A 17,463-nucleotide genomic window follows, 5' to 3' on the forward strand; every position below is an offset into this window, starting at 1 on the left:
TTTACATTATATGTCAACGATTTGGATGTTGGACTTGATGGCTTTGTTGCAAAGTTTACAGACAATATGAAGACAGGTCGAGAGGCAGGTCATTTTGAGGAAGTACAGAGGCTACAGAAAGATAGGCAGATTAGAAGAATGGGCAAAGAAGAGGCAGATGGAATACAATTCGGGAAGTGTATTGTCATGCTCTTTGGCAGAAGAAATGAAAGGGTTGACTATTTTCAAAATAGACAGAAAATATGAAACACTGAGACGCAAAGTGTTTTGCGAGTCCTCGTGCGGGATACTCGAAAGGTTAATTTGCAGTCGGTGGTGAGGAAGGCAAATGTGATGTAGAGGACTAGAATATAAAATCAAGGATGTAATGTTGATAATTTAAACGGCAACGAACGGTAAACATCGCCGTTCAGCGCAGGCGTAAAGCTGCTGCACTTTTGTTCCCAAAGTTTTCTGTGTTCAATCACAAGTCTTGTCCTTTTCACAATTTTACAGCTTTGCTGAAACATCTACTTTAATTTTATGAACCAAATGGACCTTTCTGAAAAATTTTCATGCCATTCAGCCCCTGCCACGATTTTAAACAAATGTCACCAATGGTGAGGCAAGCTGTGTGTCGGATCTGCAGGCAAACCGATGGAGATAAAAAGCGAGGGTGGCAACATGCAGACCTCCAACCAATAGAGACAGGCGGTCGGCATGTTTCTCTAACCAGATAAAAGACAGGTGGGAGGACCAGCAGACCTTTTAATCAATGGCTGCAGGGATAGAAACAGGTAGGTGGGAGGTCTGGTTCACTGTGTCTACCTGACATTTTCTCTGACGTTTTCCTTCTCTGTCTTCCCTCCGCAAACAGCCTCCGGTGGGAATGGCCTGTGTATACTTACATCCCGACACTCTCGCAGACATCTTCTCTGCATCAACCCCATCTGGGCCTTTCAATGGTCAATAGGTTTCTGAGTTTTTTATGGCGGTTGGCCATACTGTTCCTGGTTTTGGGGAATGACCCTGGCCAGGTGATTAACCTTTCAGTGGGTGAACAGTTCGGGAATCATGACCACAACTTGTTAACTTTCAGGATAGTTATCGACAAGAATAGGTATGGTCCTTGTGGAAGAGATTTAAATTGACACAGGGCAATTTACAAGGGCATTAGGCAAGAACGAAGAAGCGTTAATTGGGAACACCTTTTCTCTGGCAAGTCCACATCAGACATAAGACCGTGAGACAGGAGCAGTATTAGGCCATTCTGCCCATCAAGGCTGTACTGCCATTCCATCATGGCTGATCCTGGATTCCACTCAACCCCATAAACCTGCCTTCTCACCATATCCTTAGATGCCCTGACTGATCAGGAAAATATCAACGTGCCTTAAATATGCCCACAGAATTGGCCTCCACTGCAGTCTGTGACAGACCATTCCACAGTTTCACTTTAGGCATCTGTAGTCTCGTGAAACCATGGATTTGGCCTGGGCAAGGTTGTATCAAAGACCGGCAGTTGCCCATGCTGCAAGTCTCCCCTCTCCATGCCACTGATGTTGTCCAAAGGAAGGGACTCGGGCCAATACAGATTGGCACCAGTGTCGTCGCAGAGCAATGTGTGGTTAAGTGCCTTGCTCAAGGACACAACACACTGCCTTAGCTGAGGCTCAAACCAGTGATCTTCAGATCACTAGACAGATGCCTTCACCAATTGGCCACACGCCAACACACAAATTCACTACTCTCAGGCTAAAAAAAAATCCTCCTTACCTCTGTTCTGAAAGATCCCCCTCAATTTTGAGACTGTGCACTCTTGTTCTGCATACTCCCACCATAGGAATCATCCTCTCTACTCCACCCTATCTCGTCCTTTCAACATTCACTAGGTTTCAATGAGATCTGTCTGCATTCTGCTAAGTTCCAGCGAGTACAGGCCCAACACTGCCAAACTCTCCTCATATGTTAACCCCTTCATTTCTGGAATTATCCTCGTGACTCTCTCCAATGAAAACACACCCTTTCTGAGATAAGGGGCCCAAAACTGTTGACAATACTCCAAGTGCAGCCTGATTAGTGTCTTTTAAAGCCTCAGCAATATCTCCTTGCCTTTATATTTTATTCCCATGAAATAAATGCTAATATTGCATTTGCCTTCTTCACCACAGACTCAACCTGTAAATTAAACTTCTGAGAGTCTTACACGAGGACTCCTAAGTCCCCTTGCACCTCTGTTGTTTGAACCTTCTCCCCATTTAGATTGTAGTCTGCACTATAGTTTCATTTACCAAAATGCATTACCATGTATTTCCCAAGATTGTATTCCATCTGCCACTTTTTGCCCATTCTTCCAATTTATCTAAGTCCTACTGCAATTGCATTGCTTCCTCAGGACTACCTACCCCTCCACCTATCTTTGTATCATCTACAAACTTTGCTACAGAGCCATTAATTCCATTATCTGAATCATAACCAAACAATGTGAAAAGTAGCGGTCTCAATACTGAGGAACATCACTAGTCAATGGCAACCAACCAGAGAAGGGCCTTTTTATTCCCACTTGCTGCCTCCCACCTGTCAGTCATTCCTCTGTCCATGCCAATATCTCTCCTGTAACACCATTCAATTTTATCTTGTAAAGCAGCCTCATGTGTTGTTCCTTATCAAATAACTTTTCAAAATCCAAGTAAATACCATTCACTGCCTCTCCTTTGTCCAGCCTGCTTGTTAGTTCCTCGAAGAACTCTAACAGATTTGTCAGGCAAGATTTCCCATTGCAGAAACGACGCTGACTTTGACAAATGTTATCATTCGTCTCCAAATACCCCAAACCTCATCCTAAAGAAAGAGACTTCAACACTTCCCAACCACTGAGTTTTGGATAACTCGCCTATAATTTCCTTTATTTTGCCTTCCTCCCTTCTTAAAGAATGGAGGGTGTTTAAAGAGCAATTGCACAGAGTACAGGAAAGGTATGTACCTGTTAGAAGGAAGGATGGGGATGGAAATATAAGAGAACCTTGGATATCCAGAGAGGTGATGAATTTAGTCAAGAAGGAAAAGAAGTATGTAAAGTTTCAGATGTTTGGATCAAAGGAAGCACATGAGGAGTGTAAAGAAACGAGAAAGGAAGTAAAGGGAATGAGGAAAGCCAGCAAGGGCCATGAAAAGTCCTTGGCAAGTGGGATTAAGGTGAATCTCAAGGCATTTTATACAGACACCGAGAGGAAGATGATAATTTAGAACAGGGTGGGACCACTCAAGAATGGGGACAGAGGACATTTGCTTGAATGCAGAGAATGTGAGTGAGGTGCCAAGTGAGTACTTTGGTTCAGTACTTACCAAGGAAAACGATATGGAGGACCAGGAGATCAGTGCTGAGTATATAAATACATACGGGCATTTAGAGGTCAAGGAGAAAGAAGTGTTGGACCTCCTGATCAGGATTAAGATGGATAACTCCTCAGGGCCAGATGTAATTGACTCCAGGTTATTGAAGGATGCAAGAGGTGAGCTTGCTGGGCCCTTGACCAACATCTTTGTGTCCTCTCTCGCCACAGGTGAGGTCCCTGAAGACTGGCGAGTAGCTAATATTGTACCTCGATTTAAGAAGGGAAAAAGGGAGAATTGTGGGAACTATGGACCAGTAAATCTCACTTCAACTGAAGGGAAATTGCCCAATAAAAATCATAAGGATAGGATATCTGAGCATTTGGAAACCCATGGCCTAATTGGGGCGAGACAGCATGGCTTTAAGCGTGGTAGGTTGTGCCTTACCAACTTGATAGAGTTTTTTGACAAGGTGACAAGACAGATTGATGAGGGTGGGGCAGTGGTTGTTGTCTACATGGATTTTAGGAGGGCATTTGACAAAGTACCCCGTGGGAGGCTAATCCAGAAGATTAACGTACATGGGATCTGTAGCAAATTTGCTGTTGGATTCAGAACTGGCTTGTGAATAGAAGACAGAGGGTAATGGTTTAGGGGACTTGTTCAAGCTGGAGGTCTGTAATTAGTGGAGTTCCGTAGGTATCTGTGCTGGGACTTCTGCTGTCTGTAATGTATATAAATGATCTGGATGAAAATGTGGACGGGTGGGTTTGTAAATTTGTGAATGATACCAAGAATGGTGCAGTTGTTGGCAGTGTCGAAGACTGGCAAAGAATACAGCACAACATTGATCAGCTGCAGATGTGGACTGAGAAATGGCAGAATGGAGTCTAATCCAGATAAATGTGAGGTGTTACACCCCGGGAGGGCAAATGAAAAGAGACAGTACACCTTTAACAGCAAGGCCTTTTACAGTGTTGTTGAGCAGAGAAATCTTGCGTTCCAAGTTCATACTCCTTGAAAGTGGCTACACAGGTCAATAAGATGGTTAACAAGGTTTAAGGAATGCTTGCTTTTAATATTCGAGGCATTGAGTTCGAAAGTCAGGAGGTTATGTTGCAACTTTTATAAAAGTCAGGTTAGACCACACTGAAGTATTGCATGCAGTTCTGGTTGCCCCACCGTTGGAAGGAAGTTGAGGCTTTGGAGAGGGTGTAGAAGAAGTTTGCCAGGATGCTGCCTGGTTTCGAGGGAACATGCAAGCAGGAGAGGCCACATAAACTTGGGTTGTTTTCTCTGGAGCGTTGGAGGCTGAGGGGTGGCAGAATCTGATAGAGGTTTGCAAGATTATGAGAGACAATGATAAAGTGGACAGAGAGTTTGGGTCTAATGATGTCTACTATAAGCCCACGTCTCTCAAAGCTGCCTGGAGTATTCCTCTTCCCACACTGTTACTTGTAAAAGTGTCACCCCCTTCTCTCAATTTCTCCGTCTCCACCGCATCTGCTCTCAGAATGAGGCTTTCCATTCCAGGACGAAGGAGATGTCTTCCTTTTTTAAAGAAAGGGGCTTCCCTTTCTCCACCATCGACTCAACCCTCAAATGCATCTCTCTCATTTCACGCACACCCGCTCTCACCCCATCCTCCCACCACCCCACTAGGGATAGGGTTCCTCTTGTCCTCATCTACCACCCCACCAGCCTCCGTGTCCAACATATAATTCTCCATAACTTCCGCCACCTACAATGGGACCCCAGCATCAAGCACATTTTTCCCTACCCCCCCCACCTTCTGCTTTCCACAGGGATCGCTCCCTACACGACTCCTTTGTCCATTCATCACCCCCTATCCCTTCCCACTGATCTCCCTCCTGGCACTTACCTTGGTAAGCGGAACAAGTTCTACACCTGCCCTTACACTTCCTCCCTCACCACCATTCAGGGCCCCAGACAGTCCTTCCAGGTGAGATGACTCTTCACCTGTGAGTCTGCTGGTGTGATATACTGTATTCCGTGCTCCCAGTGTGGCCTTCTATATATTGGTGAGACCCGTCGCAGATTGGGAGACTGCTTCACTGAACACCTACACTCTGTCCGCTAGAGGAAGCAGGATCTCCCTGTGGCCACACATTTTAATCCTACGTCCCATTCCCATTCCAATATGTCAATCTATGGCCTCTTCTACTCTCGAGATGAAGCCACACTTAGGTTGGAGGAACAACACATTATATTCCGTCTGGGTAGCCTCCAACCTGATGGCATGAACATTGATTTCTCTAACTTCTGTTAATACCCCTCCTCTCCTTCTTACTCCATCCCTTATTATTTATTATCATTATTATAATTTTTTTCTCTCTTTCCCTCTCACAACAACTCCTTGCCTGTTCTCCATCTTGCTCTGGTGCTCCCCTCCCCTCTTCTTTCTTCCAAGGCCTTCTGTCCCATGATACTCCCCCTTCCCCAGCCTTGTATCCCTTTTTCCAATCAACTTCCCAGCTCTTGACTTCATCCCTCCCCCTCCTGTCCTGACGAAGAGTTTCAACCTGAAACGTTGACTGTACTTCTTCCTTTGGATGCTGCCTGGCCTGCTGCGTTGCACCAGCATTTTGTGTGTGTTGTGTGGACAGAGAGTATCTCTTTCCCTGGGTTGAAACATGTAATACCAGAGGGAATGAATTTTAGGTAAAGGGGTGTAGGTCGAAGGGGATATGAGGGGTGAGTTTTATATGCAGAGAGTGGAGGATGTCTGGAATGCGCTGCCTGGTGTGGTGGTAGACGCAAGTACATTAGAGATGTTTGGAGAGGCAAGTGGATATAGGGAAGAAGGGGGGATATGGACATGGTGTAGGTGGTAGGGATTGGTGCTTGGGTGTTTTTGATTTACTTTGTAGCTGGTTCGGCTCACCAGTGCAGCCAAAATGGCCCAAGCTGTAGTAAATTATTTTGGTGCCGCATCCCAAGGGAAAGAATTTGTCGAATTCCTACGAGTTTTTTTTTAGATTAGGGGTGAATGAGCCCACTTGGCAATTACTCTGGATTGGGCGTTGTGCAATGAACCAGAATAGAGTGGGCAGTTTTAGGTAAGGGAACACTTGGGAGCCAGTGATCATAATATGATGTAATGCACCCTGCAATTAATTTGAAAAGGAGAATCTAAAGTCAGTATTACAGTGGAGTGAAGGGAATTACAGAGGTATGAGGGAGGAGTGGGCCAAAATTGATTGGAAGGGGACACTAGAAGGGATGACGGCACAGCAGAAATGGCTGGATTATCTGGGAGCAATTTGAAAGGCACAATACAGATGGACCCCAAAGAAGAAATATTCTAAAGGCAGGATCATGCCAGGCAACATCTATGGAAAAGAGTTAACAAACAATGATTCAGACCAAGACCCTTCATCAGTCTGAAACTTTGATGGTTTACTCTTTATTGTAGGTGCTACCAGGCCTGCTGAACTCTTCCAGCATAGTGTGTGTGTTGCCAAATGACCCATAGTTCTACAGGAGAGATACGAACCTGGATAGAACATTCTCTGATTGGTAGGAGGCAAAAAGTAGGAATAAAGGGAGCCTTTTCTGGTTAGCTGCTGGTGACTCGTGATGTTCCACAAGGGTCTGTGTTTGGACTGCATCTTTTCATGTAAAATGTCAGTGAATTGGATTACAAAATTGATGGCTTTTATGGCCAAGTTTGTGGATGATACTGAGAGAGGTGGAAAGGCAGATAGAGTTGAGAAAGCAGAGAGGCTACAGAAATACTTAGACAGATTTTAAAAATGGGCAAAGAAGTGGCAGATATGATAAAGTGTAGACTACTTTCTAAGCAAGAAGGCTGCGAGTGGAACGGCTGAGGATTTCTGGAGCGAGGGCGTTTTACTACTCAGGGTAAAGAGAGGCAAGACTGCGCAGGCGCGTGATGTCTGCCGGTAGAGCGGGAAATGTTTAAAGACTGCCATATCCAGCGGGCAGCGGAGTGAGAGGGCTTAAGCTCAACGGGCTTAGGCAGTAACGGGATGAGGTGAGGTAGGTTTACCTGTGTTAATTGTAGAAAGGAGGTATGTGTGTGAAGCCGGTGTTCTGTGCTCGGTGTCAGATGTGGGAGGTCCTGGAGTCTGCCAGCTTCCCGGACGGCCATATCTGCACCCGGTGTGTCGAGCTGCAGCTCCTAAGGGACCGCGTTAGGGAACTGGGGTTGCAACTTGATGACCTTCGTCTGGTCAGGGAGAGCAAGGAAGTGATAGAAATAGTTATAGGCCGGTGATCACACCAAGGCCACAGGAGCCAGGCAAGTGGGTCACAGTCAGGAGAGGGAAGGGGAAGAGCCAGGTACTCGAGAGTACCCCTGTGGCTGTCCCCCTGAACAATAAGTACTCCTGTTTGATTACTGTTGGGGGAAGCAGCAGTGGCCATACCTCTGGCACAGAGTCTGGGCCTGTGGATCAGAAGGGTAGGGAAAGGAACAGAAAGACAGTAGTGATAGGGGACTCTATAGTTAGGGGTTCAGACAGGCGATTCTGTGGACGCAGGAAAGAAACTGGGATGGTAGTTTGCCTCCTAGGTGCCAAGGTCCGGGATGTTTCAGATCGCGTCCACGATATCCTGCAGTGGGAGGGAGAACAGCCAGAGGTCGTGGTACATATTGTCCTGAAAACAAATTACAGGGAGTTAGGAAGGAAGTTGAGAAGCAGGACCGTAAAGTTAGAGGGGGTACACTTTGGAAGGCCAAACTCCAAGGCAGAGTACAAAGTAAATGGCAGGATACTTGGTAGTGTGGAGGAGCAGAGGGATCTGGGGGCACATGTCCACAGATCCCTGAAAGTTGCCTCACAGGTAGACAGGGTAATAAAGAAAGCTTATGGGGTGTTCGCTTTCATAAGTCAAGGGATAGAGTTTAAGAGTCGCGATGTAATGGTGCAGCTCTATAAAACTCTGGTTAGGCCACACATGGAGTACTGTGTCCAGTTCTGGTCACCTCACTATAGGAAGGATGTGGAAGCATTGGAAAGGGTACAGAGGAGATTTACCAGGATGCTCCCTGGTTTAGAAAGTACGGATTATGATCAGAGTTTAAGGGAGCTAGGGCTTTACTCTTTGGAGAGAAGGAGGATGAGAGGAGACATGATAGAGGTGTACAAGATATTAAGAGGAATAGATAGAGTGGATAGCCAGCACCCCTTCCCCAGGGCACCACTGCTGATTACAAGAGGACATGGCTTTAAGGTAAGGGGTGGGAAGTTCAAGGGGGATATTAGAGGAAGGGTTTTTACTCACAGAGTGGTTGGTGTGTGGAATGCACTGCCTGAGTCAGTGGTGGAGGCAGGTACACTCGTGAAGTTTAAGAAACTACTGGACAGGTATATGGAGGAATGTAAGGTAGGGGATTATATGGGAGGCAGGGTTTGAGGGTCGGCACAACATTGTGGGCCGAAGGGCCTGTAATGTGCTGTACTATTCTATGTTCTATGTAATCTCAGGATTACTGCCTGTGCCATGTGACAGTGAGTATAGGAATAGAATGAGGTGGAGGAAAAATGCGTGGCTGAGGGATTGGAGCGGGGGCAGGAATTCAGATTTCTGGATCATTGGGACCTCTTTTGGGGCAGGTGTGACCTGTACAAAAATGACGGGTTGCACTTGAATCCCAGGGGACTAATACCCTGGCGGGGAGGTTTGCTAAGGCTACTGGGGAGAGTTTAAACTAGAATTTTTCAGGGGTGGGAACCGAACTGAAGAGACTGGGGAAGAGGCGATTGGCTCACAAATAGAGAAAGCTTGGAGACAGTGTGTGAGGGAGGAAAGGCAGGTGATAGAGAAGGGACGCGCTCAGACCGACAGTTTGAGATGTGTCTATTTTAATGAAAGAAGTATTGTGAACAAAGCGGATGAGCAGAGCGTGGATCAGTACTTCGAGCTATGATATGTTGGCCATTACAGAGACTTGGATGGTTCAGGGACAGGAATGGTTACTTCAAGTGCCGGGTTTTAGATGTTTCAGAAAGGACAGGGAGGGAGGCAAAAGAGGTGGGGGCGTGGCACTGTTGATCAGAGATAGTGTCACGGTTGCAAAAAAGGTGGATGTCATGGAGGGATTGTCTACGGAGTCTCTGTGGGTGGAAGTTAGGAACAGGAAGGGGTCAATAACTCTACTGGGTGTTTTTTTCGGTCACCCAATAATAACAGGGATATCGAGGAGCAGGTAGGGAAACAGATCCTGGAAAGGTGTAATCATAACATAGTTATCGTGGTGGTTGATTTTAATTTCCCAAATATCGATTGGCATCTCCCCAGAGCAAAGGGTTTAAATGGGGTGTAGTTTGTTAGGTGTGTTCAGGAGGGTTTCTAGACACAATATGTAGATGAGCCTACAAGAGGAGAGACTACTTGATTTGGTATTGGGAAATGAACCTGGTCAGGTGTCAGATCTCTCAGTGGGAGAGCATTTTGGAGATAGTGATCATTATTCTATCTCATTTACAATAGTATTGGCGAGAAAAAGGAAAAAGTTAGAAAAGTCCTGACGACGGGTCTCAGCCTGAAACGTCGACTGCACCTCTTCCTAGAAGATGCTGCCTGGCCTGCTGTGTTCACCAGCAACTTTTATGTGTGTTGCAAGTTAGAAAAGTGTTTAATTGGAGTAAGGAGAATTAGGAGGTTATCAGGCAGGAACTTGGAAGCTTAAATTGGGAACAGATGTTCTCGGGAAAGGTATGGAAGAAATGTGGCAAATGTTCAGGGGATATTTGTGTAGAGTTCTGCATAGGTACATTCCAATGGGACAGGGAAGTTATGGTAGGGTACAGGAAACGTGGTGTACAAAGGCTGCAGTAAATCTAGTCAAGAAGAAAAGAAAAGCTTATGAAAGGTTCAGAGAGCTAGGTAATGTTAGAGATCTAGAAGATTATAAGGCTAACAGGAAAGAGCTTAAGAAGGAAATTAGGAGAGCCAGAAGGGGCTATGAGAAGGCCTTGGCGGGCAGGATTAAGGAAAATCCCAAGGCATTCTACAAGTATGTGAAGAGCAAGAGGATAAGACGTGAATGAATAGGACCTATCAAATGTGACAGTGGGAAAGTGTGTATGGAACCGGAGGAAATAGCACAGGTACTTAATGAATACTTAGCTTCAGTATTCACTACAGAAAAGGATCTTGGTGATTATAGGCGCAAACAACAGGAATTCTGCAGATGCTGGAAATTCAAGCAACACACACCAAAGTCGCTGGTGAATGCAGCAGGCCAGGCAGCATCTCTAGGAAGAGGTGCAGTCGAAGTTTCAGGCCGAGACCCTTCGTCAGGACTAACTGAAGGAAGAGTGAGTAAGAGATTTGAAAGTTGGAGGGGGAGGGAGAGATCCAAAATGATAGGAGAAGACAGGAGGGGGAGGGATGGAGCCAAGAGCTGCATAGGTGATTGGCAAAAGGGATACAAGAGGATCATGGGACAGGAGGTCCGGGAAGAAAGAAAATGAGAGGGGGGAACCCAGAGCATGGGCAAGGGGTATATTCAGAGAGACAGAGGGAGAAAAAGGAGAGTGAGAGAAAGAATGTGCGTATAAAAATAAGTAACAGATGGGGTACGAGGGGGAGGTGGGGCATTAGCGGAAGTTAGAGAAGTCGATGTTCATGCCATCAGGTTGGAGGCTACCCAGACGGAATATAAGGTGTTGTTCCTCCAACCTGAGTGTGGCTTCATCTTTACAGTAGAAGAGGCCGTGGATAGACATGTCAGAATGGGAATGGGATGTGGAATTAAAATGTGTGGCCACTGGGAGATCCTGCTTTCTCTGGCGGACAGAGCGTAGGTGTTCAGCAAAGCGGTCTCCCAGTCTGCGTCGGGTCTCGCCAATGCATAAAAGGCCACATCGGGGACACCGGACGCAGTATATCACCCCAGCCGACTCACTGGTGAAGTGTCGCCTCACCTGGAAGGACTGTTTGGGGCCCTGAATGGTGGTAAGGGAGGAAGTGTAAGGGCATGTGTAACACTTGTTCCGATTACACGGATAAGTGCCAGGAGGGAGATCAGTGGGGAGGGATGGGGGGGACGAATGGACAAGGGAGTCGCGTAGGGCGTGATCCCTGAGGAAAGCACAGAGGGTGGGGAGAGAAAGACGTGCTTAGTGGTGGGATCCCATTGGAGGTGGCGGAAGTTACAAAGAATAATATGTTGGACCCGGAGGCTGGTGGGGTGGTAGGTGACGACCAGGGGAACCCTACTCCTAGTGGGGTGGCAGGAGGATGGAGTGAGAGCAGATGTACGTGAAATGGGGGAGATGCGTTTAAGAGCAGAGTTGATAGTGGAGGAAGGGAAGCCCCTTTCTTTAAAAAAGGAGGACATCTCCCTTGTCCTAGAATGAAAAGCCTCATCCTGAGAGCAGATGATTATAGGGATGACGTGCAGTGGACTGAAAAGCTTGAGAATGTAGATATTAAGAAAGAGGATGTGCTGGAGCTTTTGGAAAGCATCAAGTTGGATAAGTCGCCGGGACCGGATGAGATGTACCCCAGACTACTGTGGGAGGCGAGAGAGGAGATTGCTGAGCCTCTGCAATGACCTGTACATCATCAATGTGGTCCTCACAGGTTAATGTCTGTGCTGCACCTTGTCACACAATATCATACTCTCCTGTCTATATTTCAGGTTCAGCAGTGACCAGCAGACACACGCCCCACATTCAGTCAAGAGATCCCCGTGTGGCTGCGATGTTTGGAAATGGAGTCTCCATCTCACTCACTCGGCAATCCGAGGCTACTGCACTGCAACTGCTCATTTCAGGAAATAAACCTCTAAATGTACCGGGGATGCCAGATGGGAAATGGGGGCACAGAGCCGGTTCGGTGGGCGGAGGGACAGCGGTGGATGATACATTGGGAAAATGGCAGGATATGTGACACTGGAGGGGGTTTACAGGAGGGGAGAGGAAGGCAGGGTTGAGGCTTGGGAATGGGGAGCAGGGGAATGGGGGTGTGTTTAGTGATGGAGAAGAGGGAGTTGAGGAAGTGGTTATTATTGTTATGGAGCAAGAAGTTGACATGGGGAGGGGGAGTGTGGTGGAGGATGTTCTGTCAAATTCTGTAAATCAAATGTTGTGGAAGTCATTGCCTATAGCTTTTCTTCCAGTTTTCCACTGGAGTTTATGTCATGTCATGATTTGAAATTGTATTCATTAAAAACAAAGAAAAGGAGAACATGAAGTGATTGGAGTTGATGAAACGTAGGGAAGCCATTCAGCCCATCTTAGTTCCCTCATCACTGCAGAGATTCCATCTGCCTCCACGTACGAGTGGGTAATGCAACCCGGGACAAATATCGGAGAGATTCCCAGCCAGTAATATATGAGTGTAGCCCCACACGTACTGCTCATGTTCATAAGGGATTTCTCACAGTGGGAACACTGGGGTGCTGCACCCCGAGAAAGATATTCAGGAAAACACAGAGGCTCATTGGAAGAGTTTATCAGAACCTTGTTATACATCCCAGAGCAAGATGTTGATGGAATGTTTCATAATGAGTGTCTCAATCCGTATTTCAACACATTATTTGAATGCTCCCCACTCCATGCCCCAGAAAAATGTGAGTACAGGAGCTTCTCCATTGCACACACAATCTCCCTTCAATGTCTCAGCTGAAAGGCAGCAGCTCTGTCCCTCTGTACAACAGTGAACTGCCAAGACAGCCTGAATTTCTGTTCTCACATCACTGAAAAGTGACTCAACAGCATCAGTGCCCTGGAACAGAACTCACTGTGGGGACCAAAGGCTTTGGCCTGCTCGGTGTTTAGCTGAAGGAAACTCTGTGCATCCTGCAGCATCCCCCATCAGAGAGTGTGGAGCTGTTGGTACAAGTACAGGTGACTCAGAACTGGAGATCGACCATGTACATGTTTTAATGTGATGTCAGCAGGAGAGAGCATTCTGAAAAAATATGCCAATGCAGGAAAATACAACAGATACTGGGGTAAACACATTCAGAGCAGAAAACATAAACACTTACTAATTAATGCAAACCAAGAATAGAAGAGAATACAACAGCTGTCTCAGTGATGAACACCAGCATTTATTTGAGCAGAGCAAGTCCAAGGGACAGACATTGGAGGAAGGCACAGATATTGAAGGAATGTACTCCAGGAATAGACAATGGGCAGGTATTCAGATTTCTGGATCATTGGGACCTCTTCTGGGGCAGGTGTGATCTGTACAAAAAGAACGGGTTACACTTGAATCCAAGGGGGACCAATATTCTGGTGGGAAGGTTTGCTGAGGCTATTGGGGAGAACTTAAACTAGAATTGCTGGGGGGTGGGAACCGAACTGAAGTGACGGGGGAAAGAGAGGTTGGGTCACAAATAGAGAAAGTTTGGAGACAGTGAGAAAGAGAGAATAGGCTGGTGATAGAGAAGGGATGCACTCACTCCAATGGTTTGAGATGTGTCTATTTTAATGTGAGGAGTATTATGAATAAAGTGGAAGAGCTTAAAGCATGGATCAGCACTTGAAGTTAAGATGTTGTGGCCATTACAGAGATTTGGATGATGCAGGAGCAGGAATGCCTACTTCAAGTGCCAGGCTTTAGATGTTTCAGAAAGGATAGGGAGGGTGGCAAAAGAGGTGGGGGCGTGGCACTGCTGATCAGTGATAGAGTCATGGCTGCAGAAAAGGAGGAAGTCATGGAGGGTTTGTCTACGAAGTCTCTGTGGGTGGAAATTAGGAATAGGAAGGGGTCAATAACTCAACTGGGTGTTTTTATAGACCACCCAATAGTAACAGGGACATCAAGGAACAGATAGGGAGACAGATTCTGGAAAGGAGTAATAATAACAGGATTGTTGTGGCGGGAGATTATAATTTCCCAAACATTGATTGGCATCTCCCTCGAGTGAGGGGTTTAGACGGGGTGGAGTTTGTTAGGTGTGTTCAGGAAGGTTTCTTGACACAATATGTAGACAAGCCTACAAGAGGAGAGGCTGTACTTGATCTGGTATTGGGAAATGAACCTGGTCAGGTGTCAGGTCTCTCAGTGGTTGTCACAATGGGGGCGTTGGGAATGGACCCAAATGCAAGACACAGGCAAGGAACAGGACTTGACTAGATTAGGGATGTGACAGGGTACAGACAAGGAGCAGGGACAAGAATGCAGACTTGGGCTTGGGCCCCGAGCTAGAGACTGGACAAGGAGCCAGAACCTGGGTCTTGCCTCGGGCTCGGGCTCCAGAACCAGGCAAGAACATGACATGACTACAGGCAGGACGTGGCTGGGGTCTAGAGGCTTGGGACTGCAGGCTGGGGTCTTGGTCTTCAGACATGGAGGCTGGGGTCTACAGGCTTGGGTTCACTAGTCAGTATTCACAACAGAAAAGGATCTTGGTGATTGTAGGGATGACTTGCAGTGGACTGAAAAGCTTGAGAATGTAGATATTAAGAAAGAGGATGTGCTGGAGCTTTTGGGAAGCATCAAGTTGGATAAGTCGCTGGGACCGGATGAGATGTACCCCAGACTACTTTGGGAGGCGAGGAAGGAGATTGCTGAGCCTCTGCAATGATCTTTGCATCATCAATGAGGACGAGAGAGGTTCCGGAGGACTGGAGGGTGGCAGTTGTTGTTCCCTTGTTCAAGAAAGGGAGTAGAGATAGCCCAGGAAATTATAGACCAGTGAGTCTTACTTCAGTGGTTGGTAAGTTGATGGAGAAGATCCTGAGAGGCAGGATCTATGAACATTTGGAGAGGTATAATATGATTAGGAATAGTCAGCATGGCTTTGTCAAGGGCAGGTCGTGCCTTACAAGCCTAATTGAATTTTTTGAGGATGTGACTAAACACATTGATGTAGGAAGAGCAGTAGATGTAGTGTATATGGATTTCAGCAAGGCATTTGATAAGGTACTCCATGCGAGGCTTATTGAGAAAGTAAGTAGGCATGGGATCCAAGGGGGCATTGCTTTATGAATCCAGAACTGGCTTGCCCACAGAAGGCAAAGAGTGGTTAGAGACAGGTCACATTCTGCATGGAGGTCGGTGACCAGTGGTATGCTTCAGGGATCTGTTCTGGGACCCTTACTCCGTGATTTTTAAAAATGACCTGGATGAGGAATGGAGGGATGGGTTATGAAGTTTGCTGATGACACAAAGTTTGGGGGTGTTCTGGTTAGTGTGGAGGTCTGTCAGAGTTTACAACGGGACATTGATAGGATGCAAAACTGGGCTGAGAAGTAGCAGATGGAGTTCAACCCAGATAAGTGTGAGGTGGTTCATTTTGGTAGGTCAAATATCATGGCAGAATATAGTATTAATTGTAAGACTCTTGGCAGTGTGGAGGATCAGAGGGCTCTTGGGGTCCGAGTCCAGAGGACACTCAAAGCTGTTACGCAGGTTGACTCTGTGGATAAGAAGGCAGGCAGCTTGTACAAAGTGCAGGCAGCTTGTCAGAGCCAGTATCTGACCCTGTGCTCTGTGGGGTGGGAGGGAGAAATGAGGCAGCAGATTAGAGGTTTGAAAAGTTTGAAATGAGCTAAGGGAAGGTGGAAGGAGAGAGAGAGAAGCAGGAAGGACAAGGACAGAGAGATCACAGTGTAAGAGGGAGAGACTCTCCAAGGCCTGGATACCAGACTAATATCCAAATCTGTGCCATGTTCCTCACTTCCTGCTCTGCACCCTGTGTTCCAGACACTGGGAATCTCCACGACTTTGTGGCTCTCCAAAATCTGATCCAAGTATATTTTTGCACAATACTGCATTTGGGGGCATTCCCACAGAGACGGACTGAGAATTATTCCTTTCAATCTCATCCAAATGACTGCTCTTACCTGGATGAAGGAAGCCTCTCATTGATGGGAATCGATCCCATATTCCTGAGTATTAGATGACAGCTGACACTAAAACAGATGGTATTGTGGGGAGAGAAGAAGGTTAGCAACAATTACAGTGGGATCTTGATCAGCTGGGTAGGTGAGATGAGGAATTACAAATAGAGTAGAATTCAGATGAGGATGTCTCAGAGCGATTGCAGAACATTCTCAGTGAGGAGGGTGAGCAAACAGAAGTGGTTGCACACATTGGCTCAAATGACAATTGGAAGAAAAAATGGATGTACTGCTGTGCAGTGAATATAGGGAGAAAGAAAAGATGGTAAAATATAAGACCCCAACAGTGGTCATCTCTGGATTATTCCAAATGCCATGTGCAGGTGAAGTTGAAAATTGAACATATCATAGATTAGTACATTGCTGAAACCTTGCACAGGGAGCAGGAATTCAGTTCAGTTCAGCAATTCAAGAAGGGTTACAATTAAAAATAAAATGTTGGGAACTATAGATGAGCAAACCCAATATCTATGGTAGGAAGCTAATATAACAGAGCAAAAACTGGTGAGAAATTAGAATGGGAAGATTTTAGAAACATCAGAAGGCAATTTACAAAAACAAAGAGGCAAAACATCGAATACAAAAGTAAGTTAGCCAATAATATTGAAGAGGTTACCAAAAGATTCTACAGATACATAAAGTGTAAAAGAGAGGTGAGGATGGATATTAGACCACTGGAAAACATTGCTGGAGACGTAGTAATCAGGGACAAAGAAATGATGGACAAACTGAACAAGTATTTTCCATCAGTCTTCACTGTGGAAGGCACGAGCAGTATGGTGGAACTTCGAGAGTGTTGGGGGCAGGAGTGGGTGATGCTCCTGCTACTTGGCTGAAGAGACTGTGGAGGCATTAGTAATGATCTTTCACAAAACACTAGATTCTGGAATGGTTCTGGAAGACTGGAAAATTCCAAATTTCACGTTGCTTTTCAAGAAGGAAAGAGGCAGAAGAAAGGAAATTGTAGGCCAGTTATTCTGACCTCAGGGCTTGGGAAGAAGTTGGAGTCGATTGCTAAGGTTGTGGTTTCCGGGTACTTGGAGGCACACGATAAAATCAGCTGTAGTCAGCATGGTTTTCTCAAGGAACACCTTGCCATAGAAATCTGTTGGAATTCTTTGAAGAAATATCAAGTAGAACAGACAAAGGAGAATTGGTGGATATTGTGTACTTGGATCTTCAGAAGGCCTTTGACAATGTGCAGTACATGAGGCTGCTTAACAAGTTAAGAGCTCATGGTATTACATGAAAGACAGTAGCAGGGATAAAGTGGCAAGAGGAAAAGAATGGGAATAAA

The 17,463-nt window shown here is 46.1% G+C and overlaps 1 gene segment (V, D, J or C); it reads left to right on the forward strand.

Annotated features, from left to right (window-relative positions):
* LOC140203548 (immunoglobulin heavy constant gamma 2-like) overlaps positions 1-12,492 on the forward strand; it is a gene marked incomplete at its 5' end in the record, with an annotated part of 46,557 nt that extends 34,065 nt beyond the window's left edge. The window contains 2 exon segments of the C gene segment in view: positions 10,472-10,622; positions 11,951-12,492. Of these exon segments, the coding sequence occupies positions 10,472-10,615 (144 nt within the window).
* Positions 12,493-17,463: the final 4,971 nt, after the last annotated feature.

This window comes from Mobula birostris, chromosome 10 (assembly GCF_030028105.1).
Source record: "Mobula birostris isolate sMobBir1 chromosome 10, sMobBir1.hap1, whole genome shotgun sequence".
Taxonomy (NCBI): domain Eukaryota; kingdom Metazoa; phylum Chordata; class Chondrichthyes; order Myliobatiformes; family Myliobatidae; genus Mobula; species Mobula birostris.